The following is a 17,869-nucleotide window of genomic DNA, read 5'->3' as shown; positions in this document are numbered from 1 at the left end:
GAAGGTAAAGGGGAGGGGGTGATCCGCAACAACACGAGATAAGCTTGATTCGTTCATACTTCAACCACTGGGGCTCTGCTGCATCTTCGCCGTATACCAATCGCGAGGAAATTAAGCGAAAACACGGCATGAGCTCGACGGAAACCAGCGGCACCGACGCATCTGCCTCCTTTTAATAACCGGACGCGCGTTTCCTCTCCGGTCGACCGACTGTACCGTGTTCAGGATGGGCAAAGAGGTGAACGGCGTCTCTCGGAGTCGCTTCGAGGCAAGTAGCCACTGCTTATTTACAGATTGACATGTCGATGTAAACAATCGTGCGTTTTTACTCCTAAACGTCTTAAATAACGGAGGATTCTACGTGTTGTTGCTGTAGAAGAGGCCGAGCTTCCGCAATCATACATATGAGTTCAGCTCTTCTAATCACTTGACAGTCTGTAAAACACTCTCAGTAATGTATGTTGACCAAAGCCAACCTCAAATCCAGCGTTATGTCTCTTTTAAGTCGCTGTATTTTGTTTCTTGTCAGGTCTGCTTTGTGTCTGCTTGTATAAACACAACCATTGTTCCTAGCTTATAGAGTCACAAAAGGTGCTTTAATATATCCTCTGTTGTTTACGTGAAGCAACAGTAGGTTGCGAGCTACGCTTCGAAGGCTTTTCTAAATTAAACTGGTTAGCTGAGATTATAGGAGACGGATAATGGTGGTAGGCCCACAGGCTGAAGTGGGGAAGAAAAAACAGCCGGCCAAAACAAAAGCTGGATATATATACACGGGCCTTTACGGGTAAAAACACAAGCGCATCACAGCTCTTTACTACATAGGAAAGCTGGGACTTTACGCAAACATTTAGTTTGTTGCTTCACTCGAAGACACAAGATCAATCGTGTTTAAACAAGTTATAACTGTGTTTACATCGGGTGTGTCTCAAAACTTAGTGTGCTGACTACTTAGAGTGCGTGCTGCAGTTTTGGTCGTCTGTGATGCTGTCTAGGTAGGCGGCTTACTAGGTTTGACACACAGCCATTGGCCATTGACACACATGGCATTGATGCTATGCTTTAATGTCGTGGGTAGTTGCTCTTAAAGATCAGATGTAGACATGGAATGTCTAAGTGAATACATTGTAGGCAGTTGCTAAAGATTATTTTGTTATGTAATGCCCCAGTGTTGATCTACCCTGCATGTAATACGTTGGAATATAATCCTATCCTAACCAAAATTTACCATGGGTGTCCAGTTTCCACCACATTACCAAAGGTGTTTAACTCTCTATACAGAGTATACACAACTTGAAAAGCCATTTTAACCATTCAGGGTGTGACATCACTGACAAATCACCAATCATTTTACATAGACTAGCTGTCCTCTTTGTATGACATTTAAATGTTTATTTCTGATAACAATTTCAGTGTGGTTGAAAAGTGACAGTGCCAAGCATAAAAGAATGGGAATTATTAAATAAACATTCAGTAATTACAATCAAAACACATTTATTTGTGATAAAGTTTGTGCATTTCTGAAAACTTATACTAGACACAAATGCCACAAAATCATGCAACTTCTGAAACTTTCTTGTTAACCTTTGAAGGACCTCCCATAATCATAAAAGTTCATTATGACTTTACAATAATAACTAGGCCATTTAAATGGAAATTATGATTACTAGGTTCATTTTTTTAAGATACAAGGCCTATTTGCAGTATTTCTATTGCAAAGACATGAATGCAATTAGTATTTAAGAAGCACTGCATTGTTACCGGCTTAGGCCTGTTTCTTTTTTTAGGATCTGAGTGATTATGTGGACATTGTTCTGGTGACGGCAGCATGAGTTATATTTACAAGCGACTGACAGTTCATATTATGCTCAGTTGCTTGATTGTAGCAATATTGCCTGAAAATATGAATATAGCATACAACAATTTTACTGAGGAAACGGTTGTTTATGGGTCAACAGAAGGTTTAGCTGACAAAGATATCTAAGCCAGTCAGAGCTCTAGAAGCTGTTGCATACCATGTAAAAGGAAGTGAGACACTTTTTCTGGTCATTAAAAGTTAACTAATATAACAGAAATTTCATTCATTAAAATTGTAGTCGGTAGGAGTCGGCTGTATAATTTATGAGTGCAATGATAATCAGAAAATATTCAAACAGTTCAACCAAAACTACTAAAATGGAGAAAAAAAACCCTCAAATATATATATTCTTTCATTTTAATTATTTTTTTTTGATCGTAAAGTATGACCTGCACTCATCTTTGTGTGGTTTTCATCCATGTAAAAACAATTAGAGGAGACATTTCGATATAAAAGGGATCTGGTCATGAGAAAAGTCATCTGGCGACATACAGTGTTTCAGCTGAGCTGGAAACGAGTGATCAATCATTCCTGGTTTGTAACAGTTTGCATTCAGACATCACACGGCTCATCCTCAAACAAACAAACAGATGGAAGGTTGCTCCATACAGCCTGGATAATAAAGAATAGCTGTAAGCTATCTCCCACATTGTTTGTTTGTCTTTCTCAGCTGAGTCAATGCTGTAAAGGGACGGTTCACCCAAAAATGAAAGTTCACTCATCATTTACTCCCCCTCATGTCAATTCAAACCTGTAGTGGCTTTATTTCTTCTGTGTAACACTAGAAGAGCTTTAACAGAATGTCTAAGCAGTTTTTCCATGACAATGAAAGTGAACTTATGACTTAATATTGGCCTGTTCACACCAAAAACGAACCATAAAGATGACAGTAACTGTATTAGCGTCCACACTAATGTACGGTCGGTTTATTATAAGCACACACTGCATGATGCTTGATCTCTTTAATGTCAGGTGGATTCTGATTGGCTGTCAATGTTTTATATGTTCCTCATTCTGAAAGTGATTCCAACGATCTTGTTCAACCCTGTCATTATCTGTGATACATTTTCTGTGTTAATTAGTGAAGAGGCATCAACAGACTGCTGCGATCAGATTCTTGTTCAGATCGAGATGGGGTTATAAAAAGATATCAGTGATTTTGTATTTTAATAATAAACTATTTACTAGTTATGCGTGCTCCACTATTCTTGGATGTGAGGTAGACACTTCTTAAAAAAGGGAACATCCGGTCCGGTCTGAATTATTCAGCAGGACATTCTGTATCTCTTGTTACCAGTTGGAAAAAAGGATTTGTGGTTTGTTGGGAGCGAGATAAGATAAATTTCATGTAGTATCTGGCACAAAGTCCAGCCTTTAGGGCCAAAAAAAAAATAGAATTTGGGATTGAAATTATAATTTTATTTTCCAGAAAAATTTGATTTGTGTAATTGTTTGTGTTAAAATGCATTCTGCACTACTGCCGCTTTACAGAAAGTGACAAAAAAAAGTATCCTTAGCTTGAAACATTATGTCTACTTTAAATTAGTTACTCCAAAATTAGAAAAAATTAATTATTCTTTTATTCATCAGAACAGATTTTGAGAAATTTAGCATTACATCACTTGCTCAGCAATGGATCCTCCGCAGTGAATGGGTGCCGTCAGAATGAGAGTCCGAATGTAAACATGTCGCAACGCTCGCGAACTCGAACAAATTCCCCCAGAAAGTTTGTTTTGGTCAGCTGTTTCGCACTGCTGAAAATAACTAAAAACTAAGTTTGTTTTGGCCTGATTTTGTTCAAAATTATGTCATATCTGTTCGTTCTTTGATTTCGTTTGAAGAATAATGGGGCCTTTAATCTGGACAGTCCACATTTTGTTCTGAATACTGAAAAAAAAAGTATCCTTAGCTTGAAACATTATGTCTACTTTAAATTAGTTACTCCAAAATTAGAAAAAATTAATTATTCTTTTATTCATCAGAACAGATTTTGAGAAATTTAGCATTACATCACTTGCTCAGCAATGGATCCTCCGCAGTGAATGGGTGCCGTCAGAATGAGAGTCCGAACAGCTGATGAAAATTATGAATTTTTTTCTTACAAACACAGCTTTTTGTTTCACAAGTGAATGTGAATTGTTGTTTGTATCAGCTTTTTGGACTCTCCTTCCTACGGCACCCATTCACTGCAGAGGATCCATTGCTGATCAGGTGAACTGATTATGAATGGAAAATATAAAAATAAAAGCTAATAAGTCATTATTAATCCATTGCTGCACATTTTAGGAAGCAGTAACTGCCATTTGTGTAACTTGACAGTTATTTCAGTAAAATCGATTTGATGCATAATGCTTCAAAGAACCTTGTTATAAAACGACAGGCTCAGTTTTTTCACATAAGAATATAAAAGACTCTTGTGGTCACAGAAGTATTGGCTTGTTGTTGTATTGTTGAAAGTGTGCATTTTGCTGTAAAATCCTGTTGTTGACCTTTGAACTCATGAGCCACACAGTTTTCTAAATGCATGCCTTTCTGTCTCCTCAGATGTTCTCCAATAATGACGAGGCTGTTATCAACAAGAAGCTGCCGAAGGAACTGTTGTTACGGTTGGTGTGAAACCCATTCAGCACTTCTCTCTCTTCCTGCTTCATTTCCTTATTTTAATAACGATCTTAATCATCTCTGTCTTCTTCATCTCTCCTTGTCTTTGCTGTTTTTAGAGCGTAGACTTGTTTTCGAACGAACAGAAATGACGAAGACTTTGATGACTCTTCTATCCCAGCTTTTTGTTAATGATTTTTGCTAATAGTTCTGATGTCTTCCTGCAGAATTTTCTCATTTCTGGATGTAGTCACACTTTGCCGCTGCGCACAAGTCTCCCGAGTAAGTGTGTGTTGTGGCACGATAAGTGTCTGTTTTGACATTTGCTCATCTCACCCTTTTAAGAGCCTCTAAAACTATAACATAGTGAAATATTTAGTGGATTGAATGTTGCTTGCAGTGATACTTCGTCAGGATATAAAGCTACTTTTGAATGGCTGTCTATGGAGGGAATTTTTTTTTTTTTTTTGCGACTATGTATCCTAAGTGGATTGAGTTTCTGTTTCTCATTTTCCCTCTCTTTTCTCAGTCATGGAACGTGTTAGCCCTGGATGGCAGTAACTGGCAGCGCATTGACCTCTTTGACTTCCAGAGAGACATTGAGGTGAGTAGACAGTAGTTGCTCTTAAGGCCCCCGTATTTACTGCAAATGAAAGTTCATTTTCGTTCTTCATTTTGGGGCAAAAAGAAGTTCGAAAAGGCTGAGCGATGATTTCAAACTTTTCCACACCCCTGCGCTGATGGAGGCGGGATGTAGATTAATGTAAACATGTCGCAACGCTCGCGAACTCGAACAAATTCCCCCAGAAAGTTTGTTTTGGTCAGCTGTTTCGCACTGCTGAAAATAACTAAAAACTAAGTTTGTTTTGGCCTGATTTTGTTCAAAATTATGTCATATCTGTTCGTTCTTTGATTTCGTTTGAAGAATAATGGGGCCTTTAATCTGGACAGTCCACATTTTGTTCTGAATACTGAAATACGAGGGATTTCAGGCAGTATTTAATACAAAAGTGGCTAATAAATCTCTGTATTTACAGGGCCGTGTGGTGGAGAACATCTCAAAACGGTGTGGAGGCTTCCTAAGGAAGTTAAGTCTTCGAGGATGTCTGGGGGTCGGAGACAGCGCTCTCAGGTGGGATAGAGGGACAGATGAATGCTTATCTGTGAAGAGCACATTTTCACAACCAAAAGAAGAAACTGTTCATTCTTGAAGACCCTTTTGAAGATGGGGGCACAAAAAAACCAAGACTCCAAGACTTTTTTTTAAATACATTTACATGTATGCATTTGACAGAAGGTTTATCCAAAGCAATTTACACTGCTGTTCAGAAGTTTGGAGTCAGTACATGTTTTTGAACCAAAGTGAAGACATTTATAATGTTTTTGTTCTTTGTGTTCATCTAAAAGCATTATGAAAAATGCATCACACTTTCCCCAAAAATGCAAAGCAGCTCAACTATTTTCAGCACTGATAATAATAATGTTTTTTTTTCATCAGCATATTGAATGTTTTCTGGTTGATCATGCGAGACTGAAGACTGGAGTAATGATGCTGAAAATTCAGCTTTGCATCACAGGAATAAATTACAATATTCAAATATAAGACAGCTATTTTAAAAAGCAGTCATATTTAGCAATATCACAATATTGTTTCTGCTATATATTTTTTTTTGAATGAAAAGTAAAAAAAAATCTTACTCACCCCAAACTTTTAATATGGCAAATTTGATCGGTTCAATATTTGGGCTTGTGTGTTGCATTAAAAATGCTGTCAGTGATGAGGTGTTGTAAGATATAATTTAGTAAATACTTTCTGCGTAAAGAATTTTGATTTCTGGTTTAGCAACATAAATTGCACCTTTGCATTCACTTCCAGAACAAAAACTTACTGATAATGTACTCACCCCCTTGCCTTCCAAGATGTTCTTTCTTCATTCATGAAGAAATTATGTTTTTTGAGCAAAACATTTCAGGATTTCTCTCCATATAATGGATTTCTATGGTGCACCTGAGTTTGAACTTCCAAAATGCAGTTTAAATGCAGCTTTAAATGGCTCTAAACAATCCCAGCCGAAGAAGAAAGGTCTTATCTAGTGAAACAATCAGCTATTTAAAAAAAAATAATAAATATATATACAATTTACTGTATTTTCCGGACTATGCGTCGTACTTTTTTTTTCATAGTTTGGCTGGTCCTGTGACTTAAAGTCAGGTTCGACTTATTTATCAAAATGTATTTGAAATAAACCTAGAGAAGACATTACCTTCTACAGCCGCGAGGGGGCGCTCTATGCTGCTCACTGCTCCTGTAGTCTACCACTAATAAACATAGAGCGCACTCTCGCGGCTGTAGATGGTAACGTTTTCTCTTGGTGCTTGGTTCTAAATAAATGCGACTTATAGTCCAATGCGACTTATGTTTTTTTCCTCGTCATGACGTATTTTTGAACAGATGCGACTTATACTCAGGTGCGACTTATAGTCCGAAAAATACGGTATAAACTTTTTAACCTCAAAGGTTGTCTTGTCAAGCTCTGTGTGAACTCAAGCTTTTTTCCGGTTCATGACAGTTAAAAACTCCCATCTAATTTTCTCCTCCAACTTCAAAATCATCCTACATCGCTGCAGAAGTACCGACCAAGTGTTTACAAAGTGAACATGCAAAGATCAAACACCCTTTATAAAAAATGATAAAATGAGATGGGAGTTTTTAGACCTACCCTGTCTTCAACCAGAAAAAACTGAGTTCACACAGCGTTTAAGGTTAAAAAATATATGAATTGTAATTTTTTTTTGGGAAAATAACAGATTGTTTCACTAGATAAGACGCTTCTTCTTTGGCTGGGTTCTTTTAGAGCCATTTAAAGCTGCATTTAAACTGCATTTTGGAAGTTCAAACTCGGGACACCATAGAAGTCCATTATATGGAGAGAAATCCTGAAATGTTTTGCTCCAAAAACACAATTTCTTTACGACTGAAGAAAGAAAGACATGAACATCTTGGATGACAAGGGGCTGAGTACATTATTTGTAAATTTTACTCTCTATTTAAAGTTTTAACGTAAAAACCTTACGTTAATAGTTTTAGAGCAAAGAACACTTCAGTTTATTTTGTCACTTTGCACTTTGTTGTCTGCTTTCCATTTTGAAAGACATTACATTTATACTCAAGACATTGTTGCAGCTTGAAAGGAAATTCAAGCATTGTTTAATGTTTCATATAAAATGAGTTTTTGTCTCTCACAGAACGTTTGCCCAGAACTGCAGAAATATAGAGCTGCTCAGCCTCAACGGCTGCACCAAGATCACTGACAGGTGAGAGAAAGATGCGATGTGTGTGGAAATGGTTGTTGATCTCTGTTAAAACTTCTTTCTTTCTTTTTGCAGTACCTGTAACAGCTTGAGTAAATTTTGTCCCAAACTGAAGCACCTGGATCTTGCCTCCTGCACCTCGATCACAAACCTGTCCCTCAAAGCTCTGAGGTCAGCGTTCATGGATGCACACACTTGCTGGTTATGCAGAATGCTTCTCTAGGGCTAAATGACTCTGTGTGTGTCATTTTAGCGAGGGCTGTCCATTGCTAGAGCAGCTGAACATCTCGTGGTGTGATCAGGTGACCAAAGATGGCATACAAGCGCTTGTGAGATGCTGTCCAGGACTCAAAGGGCTGTTCCTCAAGGGCTGCACACAGGTAACTCTGTGCTTCACTACATGTTCAAGCTTTCTTCACTGTCCCTTTCTGTGTTATTTAGACACAGTTATAGCTAGCTTTTTAATAAATCTTTAAATGTGAGATGTGTGTCACTAGCACTGTCCACCCCCACAGTACTGTTAACTAAAAATTAAAGATCTGGAAAAAAGAGAAATAAAATTAATTACTAGCTCTTCTCCTCAATGATATAACTGTTAATAAAAGCTAAAACCATTATTTTTGGTCATTTAAATAATCCTGTAAAAAAGGAAACATTTAAAGGGGGGGTGAAATGCTCGTTTTCACTCAATATCCTGTTAATCTTGAGTACCTATAGAGTAGTACTGCATCCTTCATAACTCCAAAAAGTCTTTAGTTTTATTATATTCATAAGAGAAAGATAGTCTGTACCGATTTTTCCCGGAAAAACACGACCGACTGGAGGCGTGACGTGTGGGCGGAGCTAAAGAATCACGAGCGCCAGTAGGCTTTTGTGTTGAGAGCATGTGGAAGCTGTGACATTACCGTGAGGGAAAAACCAACCAAAACAAACCATGGCTTACAGTCAGATACAGCCGTTTATTTATGATCCAGAATCAGATTCCGAGGCTGAAACTGAACGAGAGCAAACTGGGCCTTGTTTGTAAAACAAGCATCTTCGAAATGCAGGGAACAAACACAAACACTTGCACAACTCCGTTGATGCTCTGTAAAAATAAACTCTATCCACTGGTCCCTTAATGCTGTTTTTTTTTTTTTTTGGTAATCTGTTCAGGGTTGTCTTGCGCTGGCATCCAGAAACACACTTCTTTTGTGACATTTCGCGACGCTCTCGCTCTGATCAGTGAATGTCTCTGCTCTGCTATACGGGAGCGTGCGCTCTTCCGGCAGAAGTGCCCTCAGGACCCATATATGGAAATTCCGCTCCATCTAACGTCACACAGAGCCATACTCGAAAAAAACTTTCCGAAACTTGTGACAAACCGGAAGGAGTATTTTTGGAACAAAAATACTCCTTCAAACGTACAACTTAATTTTTGAAACTTTGTCCATGTTTAGCATGGGAATCCAACTCTTTAACAGTGTAAAAAACTCAGTATGCATGAAATAGCATTTCACCCCTGCTTTAAATATTTTGATGAAAGTCTTAAAAAAAGAAAATAAAAAATTTAGAAGACAAAACGAAAATTAGAAATGTTGCTTTTGGCTGCTGACTGAATTAAGCTGAAATTTATTGACTTACTACATTTAGTAATTGCTAAAACTGAAATAAAAATTTAAGCCATATATAAAAACTAATAAGAACTAGAAAGCACATAACCAAATTACTTAAACTAAAATAGAAATAGAAAACATAATATGAAAATGTAATTCAGAATGGTAATAAAATTATCTAGTGCTGACTCAAATGCATGCATTGATTAAAACAAATTAAAAGGTTAAATTAAGCAGAAATAAAATAAATATACAAATTATTGATGCAAAAACAAAAACATAAATGTTAAAAAAATAATGAAATAAGATTTTTTTTTCAGTTAATTGAAATAAGTAGATGCTAAAATATAAGAAATATAAATAAAAGCCCATAAGAAATTTTCTGAAACATAAACTAAAATAAATAAAATGAAAATATAGAAATTGAAGCACAAATTGAATGGGCCTAAATTGTCAGATAACCTAAAAAATGTGATTAATATCAGGGTTAACTGTTTTCTGGGATTTTTCATACAATGGCAACCAGACAGGGACAAGAAAATAAATGAATGCTTAAAAAAAATAAATAGGCATGAAACGACACGAGGGTGAGTAAATAATGACAAGTTTTATTTTAGTGTGAACTGTCCCTTTAAATACATTCATTATCTGTCTTTCTCTCTCTCTGTTTCTTATGTTTTCTCTCTTCATAGTTGGATGATGAAGCACTTCAGCATATTGGAGCACACTGTCCAGAGCTGGTCACACTCAATTTGCAGACGTGTTCAGTAAGTCGCACACATTCAGTGGTACAGGGGTCGGGCGGGTGTGAATATATCCTGCGGGTGAGTTCCTCATGCAGCTCTGTCTGTGTGTGAATCGAGCAGCAGATCACAGATGAAGGTCTCATAACCATCTGTCGCGGGTGCCATCGGCTGCAGTCTTTATGTGTGTCCGGCTGCGCAAACATCACAGACGCTATTCTCAATGCCTTGGGCCAAAACTGCCCTCGCCTCAGGTGTGTAACCCACACATCAGCTGCAAGCCCGTTCTTCTCCTCTTTTAACCGATGCATCATTGATCTCTGTGTCTGTGTAGAATATTAGAGATGGCTCGCTGCTCTCAGCTTACAGATGTAGGCTTCACCTCACTAGCGCGGGTGAGTAAACTTTCCCACAGCTCAGACCTCCCTCCAGAGCTTCTAACAACACAAATCCAGCGTGTGGTTTGCTCTTCTGTTCTCTCACGCTTTCATTTGTTTCCAGAATTGTCATGAATTAGAAAAGATGGATTTAGAAGAGTGTGTACAGGTAAGTCACTGTGGTTTGGCATTGAGAGTAATGAATAATGATGTTCAAATATTGTTACATGCAGTATTAAATGTTTTTAATTCTTAACGTGGAACACTGCATTTGATAAAACCCTCTGAAATATTTTTTGTTGCCCATTGAAGTGATTAGTCACTTTTAAAATGGGTGAAATTTGAACGGTGACTCTTTAAGAGAAGGAACTTGAAAAGTATGGATTATTTTCTTTATATAAAAAGGAATTTGATATTTTTTTTAATAAATATTTGTGATCAGTTAAAGAGCAGGAAATATAAAATAAAAATCGTATTCATAAAACATTCTTTGAGTAATATTTTCCAAATCATAAAAGTGAAAACCTTATAAATGTTTGAAAAGGTTTTAAATCGTAAGCCTGAATGCGTTTTTTAAATAAAATCTTTAGTTTTTATGATCATTGTGTTATTGTCTAATACTACTAGATGTGGAATCTTGTTTCTACCATGGAATAAAACATAAAAATTGCGACTTTTTGTCTCACAATTCTGGGGGATAAAAGATGAAAACTCAAGAATTGAGAGATACTGTATATATAAAAATAGAATTGCAAGTTATAAATCAGAATTTGGGAACATACACTAACTGAATTCTTGCAATTCATGCCTCAAGCATGAGTTTACATCTTGCAGTTCTTTTTTTAGAATTGCAGAAAATATTTTGAGTACCACTTAGATTATAAAATATGCTTTCATTAGTAATCTTATTTTAAGATAAAATAACTTAATATTATTTCCAGTTTTGTATTTTATAAATGACTATATATTTTGATATATACTGTATATTGTATATCATTATTTTTAATATTATCATTCAAATGATTTTGTATGTTCTTTTGCACAGAAATCAATGCAAACATGCAACAATGTAATTATCACACAAAAAACTCATGGCTTTCTATTTTCTCTATAGATTACAGATGGAACGCTCATCCAGCTATCTCTACACTGCCCTCGACTGCAGGTTCTGGTAAGGATTAAAACACAAAAGTGTACCAAAAAAATGGCACTGCATATTTTAAAGTCAGCATTTTAAATGCCTGTTATAGATCTTACTATGAACAGTTAATTTATGCATATGTTTTTGTCATTTCATATGATCACAATCCAGAAGAAAAAATCGGTCACTATTTCTGTTTGATCATGACTTTATTTAGAGCTGTCAATTTGATTTAGTGTGATCAATTATAAAAAAAAAAAAATCAAAGGAGAAAAAGACCACGTATTTCTTGTTTATGTGTTGCAGAGTTTGTCTCACTGTGAGCTCATCACTGATGATGGCATCAGGCAGCTGGGCAGCGGACCCTGCGCTCACGACCGACTGGAGGTGATCGAGCTCGACAACTGCCCGCTCATTACAGACGCGTCTTTAGAGCATCTGAAGACCTGTCACAGCCTGGACCGCATCGAGCTGTACGACTGTCAACAGATCACCCGTGCCGGCATCAAGCGCTTGAGGGTGAGCCCTGCAGTCTATTATTGGTCCTAAATGTAAAACCTTGTAGGTTCTAGATGGAGGACTCATTTGCACTGCTCAGTATGGTCCCAAGAATTGGGTTTAAATGGGTAAAGAAAATATTACAAGTGTAGATATTTCACGCAATATTTCATTAGACTAAATCATGTAAATTGGGATCAATTCACTGTGATTTTGGTTCAGTTCATAATAAATAAAAAAAATGGTTCAAATATAAATGTAACTGGAGGGAGAGATTAGTGATTTGTTTTGTTATTTTAACTGTTGTAGTTAAATTGTAGGATTGTTTTTGGACTATTGCACGTTTTTATAACCTAAAACAAATATAATATAAAAATCATACAATATAAAATTGTTCAAAATTGACCAAGAAAATAACAGAACAGAAGAAAAAGTTTACTATCCATTGACTATTATAGTAGTAATATTTTGAGTTGGCTTTTATTCACATTTTTTAATGTAATTTATGTGCATTTCCTGTTTTTATTGCTTATAAACATATTTCTAATTATCTTTTTTTTCCCTGTTTTAGTCATCTTGGCATATTTTCTGTATTTAGCCAGTTTTTCCCTTTAATATTCATAGTTGATTTGATTTCAGCTCAAACTCCTTGTAAGAAAATCAGCTCAGATTGTGACACTAGAGGGCGCTAACACAACAGTTATTGACCTCAAAGTAGCTAGATATGATCTATCTGACATGTATCAGATTAAACTTTGGTTGTTTTTGCCACCATGCAGAATTGCTGTATCTGTTGACGTTTATTTATGGTAACATTGAGTTTTAACATTTTAGGCTTCACTATTTTTCATAAATACGCAGTCTTATAGGGTGGGAAGTTATCTCATGCTAGTGAGCTTCCTGCCAGGTGTACATCCACAATATTTCAATCATTTTCCTTTTTTCTTGCATCCTCTGTAGACTCACTTGCCCAACATTAAAGTCCACGCCTACTTTGCACCCGTGACTCCGCCTCCATCGGTGGGCGGGAGCCGCCAGAGATTCTGTCGCTGCTGTATCCTTCTATGATGTAAAACGGACTGTGCATCTTGACCTCTCAGCCCCCGATCTACCTAGAGCACATGCTGGTGGGTCCCTGGGTCAGATCGGATGGGAGTGACGGAGAGACAAACCCCACACCCACTCATGAGCTTTAATCAACACTACAGTCCATTCAGTGGCTTTATACAAGACTTGTATGGTAATTAAAGTGGATGATTTGGGGAATGTGCTACTTTGCTCATCACAAACTATTAGGAGAAGAGAACAGTGGGGCTTTTATGAGAAATATACGGCCACTACAAAACTTCATTGTGGTTACGCAGTCGCTGATGTTCCTTGTTTTGGGATGGACCACCTCAGTTTGATTCAAGATTATGGTAGACAGGAGACGATCATACAGTAACCAGCTCATGGATTCATGCCTCATCTGTAACACACAGTAACGGTGGTCTTTAACCTGTGAGCCCCTGAGGAGCCCAGCTTTGAACACACATTCAGACACATCTCTCACATACACACACACACACACACACACACACACAGATCGTCTGTGTTGCTCTCAGTGGCTTTGTTAAACTTAGAGCAGAGACTGAATATTCTCAAAGCATGATTGTCTTCCGAGTCTTTTCTTCAAATAAGTCTTTACATGAAAATCTCTTTCGGAAGGGGTCTGAGTTTCAGCCGGCCGGGTGGAGAAGCAGGGGCAGATGTGAGGTTAAAGTAAATGAGGTGAGAGGGAAAACGGGAACTGTATTGAGCTGATGAGTGTGTGTCACGCATGAGATTACAGCATCTTGTGTGTGTGTGTGTGAGTGAAAATCTGTCATTCATGATCATGGAGAGAACGGCAGTGGGCTTCATTCACGAAACAAGCAGAATGAATTTCTCTCATAAATCCATTAGTTCACCTATGAGCACTTTTGGCCTTGTGGTCTTTAAGAAAAGAAATGCCCTTGAAACACACTTTTTTTTTTGTTTTGTTTTTCACGTTCATGATTTAATTGAAATGCATTAAATGTAATTGAATACAAAATGTAATAATGATTTAATGAATGATTTTCATAGTTTTTAAATATCAAAATATCTATAAATGTAAATAAAAGACATTAGTAGATGAAAACAAACTGTGAAGGCCGGATATTAAAGCTGTAAAGACCATTTTAAATATGCCAGTGAGATATAGAAGTCTGACAGGTTTAAGCAAACGGAAATGTCTGAAGGAATGTTGTTACACAGAAATGAATTTGGTCTTGTGTTTCATGAATGATGCCGGAGGTGTTCGCATCTGTTTTTTCCCATCAGTTTCTGTAAACAGATTTCCTCATTGAAATGAGTTGCAAATTACGTCAAATATTTCAGTAGGGCTTCATGGGAGGAGATGTGGTGGCCTAATAGCTTTAAATTTTTCAGATAATTATAATACTTGATGAAAACTGCAATTACATTAAGCCACTTTCAGTTTCTTCAAAAAGTACTCCCACTAGTACACTTCAGACCGAGAGCCCAGCGGCTAGGATTAACACTGAACACATCTGGTTTCTGTCACACACTTTCGTAGAAAGTATTTCAGCAGATCGGAGTTATAAATGCAATAAAAGCCGTATTTTGACGTAGGTTTTCAGTAGGTTGTGATGGTATGAGACGTGTAGATGTCATCAGGTGCTTTGTCTTTTTCTTTGCTAATGTTCCGTCAGGTTTATTCTACACCTTCTATTCATTCTGTCCTTGTGGTTTCTGCTCTCGACTTTGTCCGCTGCACATAAGGCACATCCTAACTTGCAATCAGAGATCTGTTTTTTTGACCTTGATGTGATCATTTTTAGTGTGTTTTGTGACACACTTCTGTGATTTTACTGCCACTTTTAAAGTGACTGAAGTGACAGGTTTAAGACAATCAGAGATCAACAAAATGATTTTAGAGCTAAACAAAGGTGAATTCTGATTCACATAAAACAAACTTCACAGAGACAAATTGCAGCCCAAGTGCACAAAAACCAATTCTCTGCTTTCTCCAGGCATGCATTCAATTTCAGGAAGTATTTACATTAACAACACCTGAGTCATTTTGGAGAAATAAGGCCACTTCCTCCATTCCAACGGTTCCGGTCTAATAGCCATGGAATTTGTCAATATCATTTCAAGGTCATATTTCATTCTTCAAAAAGTAGGGGTTTTATGTTGTCCATAAAGAAATGAAGCTTATTTTAAGAGAAATATGATTTCTGCATTGTGAATTGTTTGTCCATACAGTTAAGGAAACTCAATTATAATTATACACTTGGATTAATTGGGTATTCTTGATGAAAATGGCCTTACAAAGAGTTTAGGGTGAAATGTGGCTTTGAAAAGTTAAGGTGAAAGTGATAGTCCACCCAAAAATGGAAATTGTCATCTTTTACTCGCCCTCAGTTTGTTTCAAATCTGAGTTTCTTTCTTTCTTGTTGAACAAAAAAGAAGAGACTTTGAAGAATGTTGGTAACCAAGCGGCTGGTAGCCAATGAACTCATTTTGAACTTGGTGGCTACCGTCAGCTGTTCAGTTACCAGTGTTCTTCAAGGGATCATCTTTGGAGATTAAGAGATGAAAAACGGTTAGAGGGGTGAATGATGACTGTGTACTATCACGTTCGCACATCGCTGACATCCTGTACATGCCGTTTACACATGACTAGCTGTCACACTTTGCTTTGTGGAATGCCACTTGGGAAGTTTGTAAACTAATGAAACCGTTCAGTTCGTTACTAAAAACATGATCTTATCACAATCTCAACAAAGTTTAGGACCGTGCCGAGATGTTCTATTCTTCTTCCTGCCAATAAGATAAGAGCCAACAGCAATGCTTAGTCACTTTTAGATTTCCTCACCAGCTCCAGTGTCCCTTCCTCACATTTGTCTTTTATTAATATTGCAGTTAAGTGAGAAAGTGAATCCCAAACAGTTGCACAAAGTCAAAATATGACCTGTGTACCCCCCATAATACAAGTATTGTCATTTTAAACTGTATAGTGTTACAGAGTTCACCATACCGGCAAGGCCTCAAAACATTAACATAATTTCTTTATAGTCAACAATACCCTAAATCTTAATCATCAATGCAGTTTGTTTCACGTTATGTTTAAAAAAAGGCCTGGCCCTTGTTCCTGCATTTGGCTGTTTTATTGGATTTATCCTCATCTTTGATGCCCAATAAGTTCTGTCCTTTTCTTTTCCATCTATTTTACATTCTCATACACACACACACACACACACACCACACACACACTCTCAATCAACATAGTTACCGGTGCACTTATTTTCAATGAGTGTGTTGAAGTCTGATTTTAAGACACCTAGACAAATGTACAAATCTGGGGGTCACAGTTTGAGAGGATAAAATATGTGATCAGGGCGACGTGGACATGAACTCTGATTGATGTTGGTCCTTGGGGATTGAAACCTTCACAAAGACTGTATTATATATATATATATATATAAAAAAAAGATATATATATATATATATATATATATATATATATATATATAAAATTAACCAATATAAATGGATATGGCAGTATGAATAAATATATAACTATATATTATTAAGAGCTGTGTGAACTTCTGTTATTGTTTGGCCGGATGCTTGTCACTTTTTCACAAGGTTGACATGGAGGTTCAGAGACAATGAAATAGTTTTTAAAGTGATCTTCATATTTATGAGCATACATACCAAGTAGTATATTATTCTGTTAAGAATAATAATTATAGGGGGAAATGAATCCACCTTACAAACAATCTAAAGCAGTGTATGATTTACCTCCAGTGCTTTGCTTCTCCAAAAGAGGGCAGTAAACGCTCTTCCTGAAGTAAAAGCCCAACTCTCTTTACACCTCAATGATAAAGTGCTGACTCATGCAAGCGGATGAACCACACCTTGGGGATTTTTATGACACAAACAATGCACTGGTTTGACCTGGATCAAAGCAGCAAGTAAAAAACTGATGTGTATCGGAGTCTATTTTTATGTTGGTATGATAAACCGAGATCATGAGTAAAATGACGTGTGTTTGATGAGGGAAACTAAAATGTGATGTTATACTGAAAAATACAAGCCCTCATAACAGACATAAACGTGAAAACAAATAAACCGTACAAGAATACGTTTTGCAATATTATTGATTTTACATTATTTCGTTGAGCAGAAGAGACTTATTACTAACATCTTTATATATATAAAAAAAAAAAAACTTTTGAATGCTGTATTTTGTCAGTTGCATTTATGGACTACTGTTTAGCAATCAAATAACTGACGTCAAATTAGTTAAGACTTAAGAAAAATGTACTCAGGTTTTTTGTTTAATTATGAGCCCCTTACTGACACTCCTTTACTGACATTAACGAGAAGCATATTTTTCCAGTGACACAGTCATACAATTCACTTTCTGCACGTCATTGTGTTTCCTAAGCTGAGCTACAAATGATTACACACAATATTAAATGATTAGATCACAACCCAGCCACCCTGAAGAGTATATTTTTGGCTTTCTAAAACAAGTCCTGACCTATCCTAGTGAAACGGAGCACTAACGAGGTGGATCTTAAACAAAACCAATGTCTATCATTAGTCCCAATAAAGCAGCTCAGCAGAGTACAGATGCTCCTCTGATGAAGGGCTAGAAAAGCCCCTACTTTTTATAGTTAAGAGAGATAAGCGGGAAAGTGTCACGT

General features: G+C 36.8%; 1 protein-coding gene across 1 annotated transcript; it reads left to right on the top strand.

Moving 5' to 3' along the window:
• LOC127979411 (F-box/LRR-repeat protein 20) lies at positions 1-17,368 on the top strand. Its single transcript, XM_052584850.1, has 15 exons — positions 1-268; positions 4,403-4,464; positions 4,687-4,741; positions 4,989-5,063; positions 5,497-5,591; positions 7,706-7,774; positions 7,847-7,942; positions 8,025-8,151; positions 10,059-10,133; positions 10,233-10,363; positions 10,444-10,504; positions 10,611-10,655; positions 11,601-11,657; positions 11,934-12,146; positions 13,086-17,368. The coding sequence occupies exons 1-15, from the start codon at positions 227-229 to the stop codon at positions 13,191-13,193; spliced, it is 1,311 nt and encodes a 436-aa protein (XP_052440810.1). The 5' UTR covers positions 1-226; the 3' UTR covers positions 13,194-17,368.
• The last annotated feature ends 501 nt before the right edge of the window (positions 17,369-17,869 follow it).

The sequence above is a fragment of the Carassius gibelio genome, chromosome B19 (assembly GCF_023724105.1).
Source record: "Carassius gibelio isolate Cgi1373 ecotype wild population from Czech Republic chromosome B19, carGib1.2-hapl.c, whole genome shotgun sequence".
NCBI classification, from domain to species: domain Eukaryota; kingdom Metazoa; phylum Chordata; class Actinopteri; order Cypriniformes; family Cyprinidae; genus Carassius; species Carassius gibelio.
Note: the sequence above shows the minus strand (reverse complement) of the source record. Positions and strands in the feature narration are given on the sequence as shown.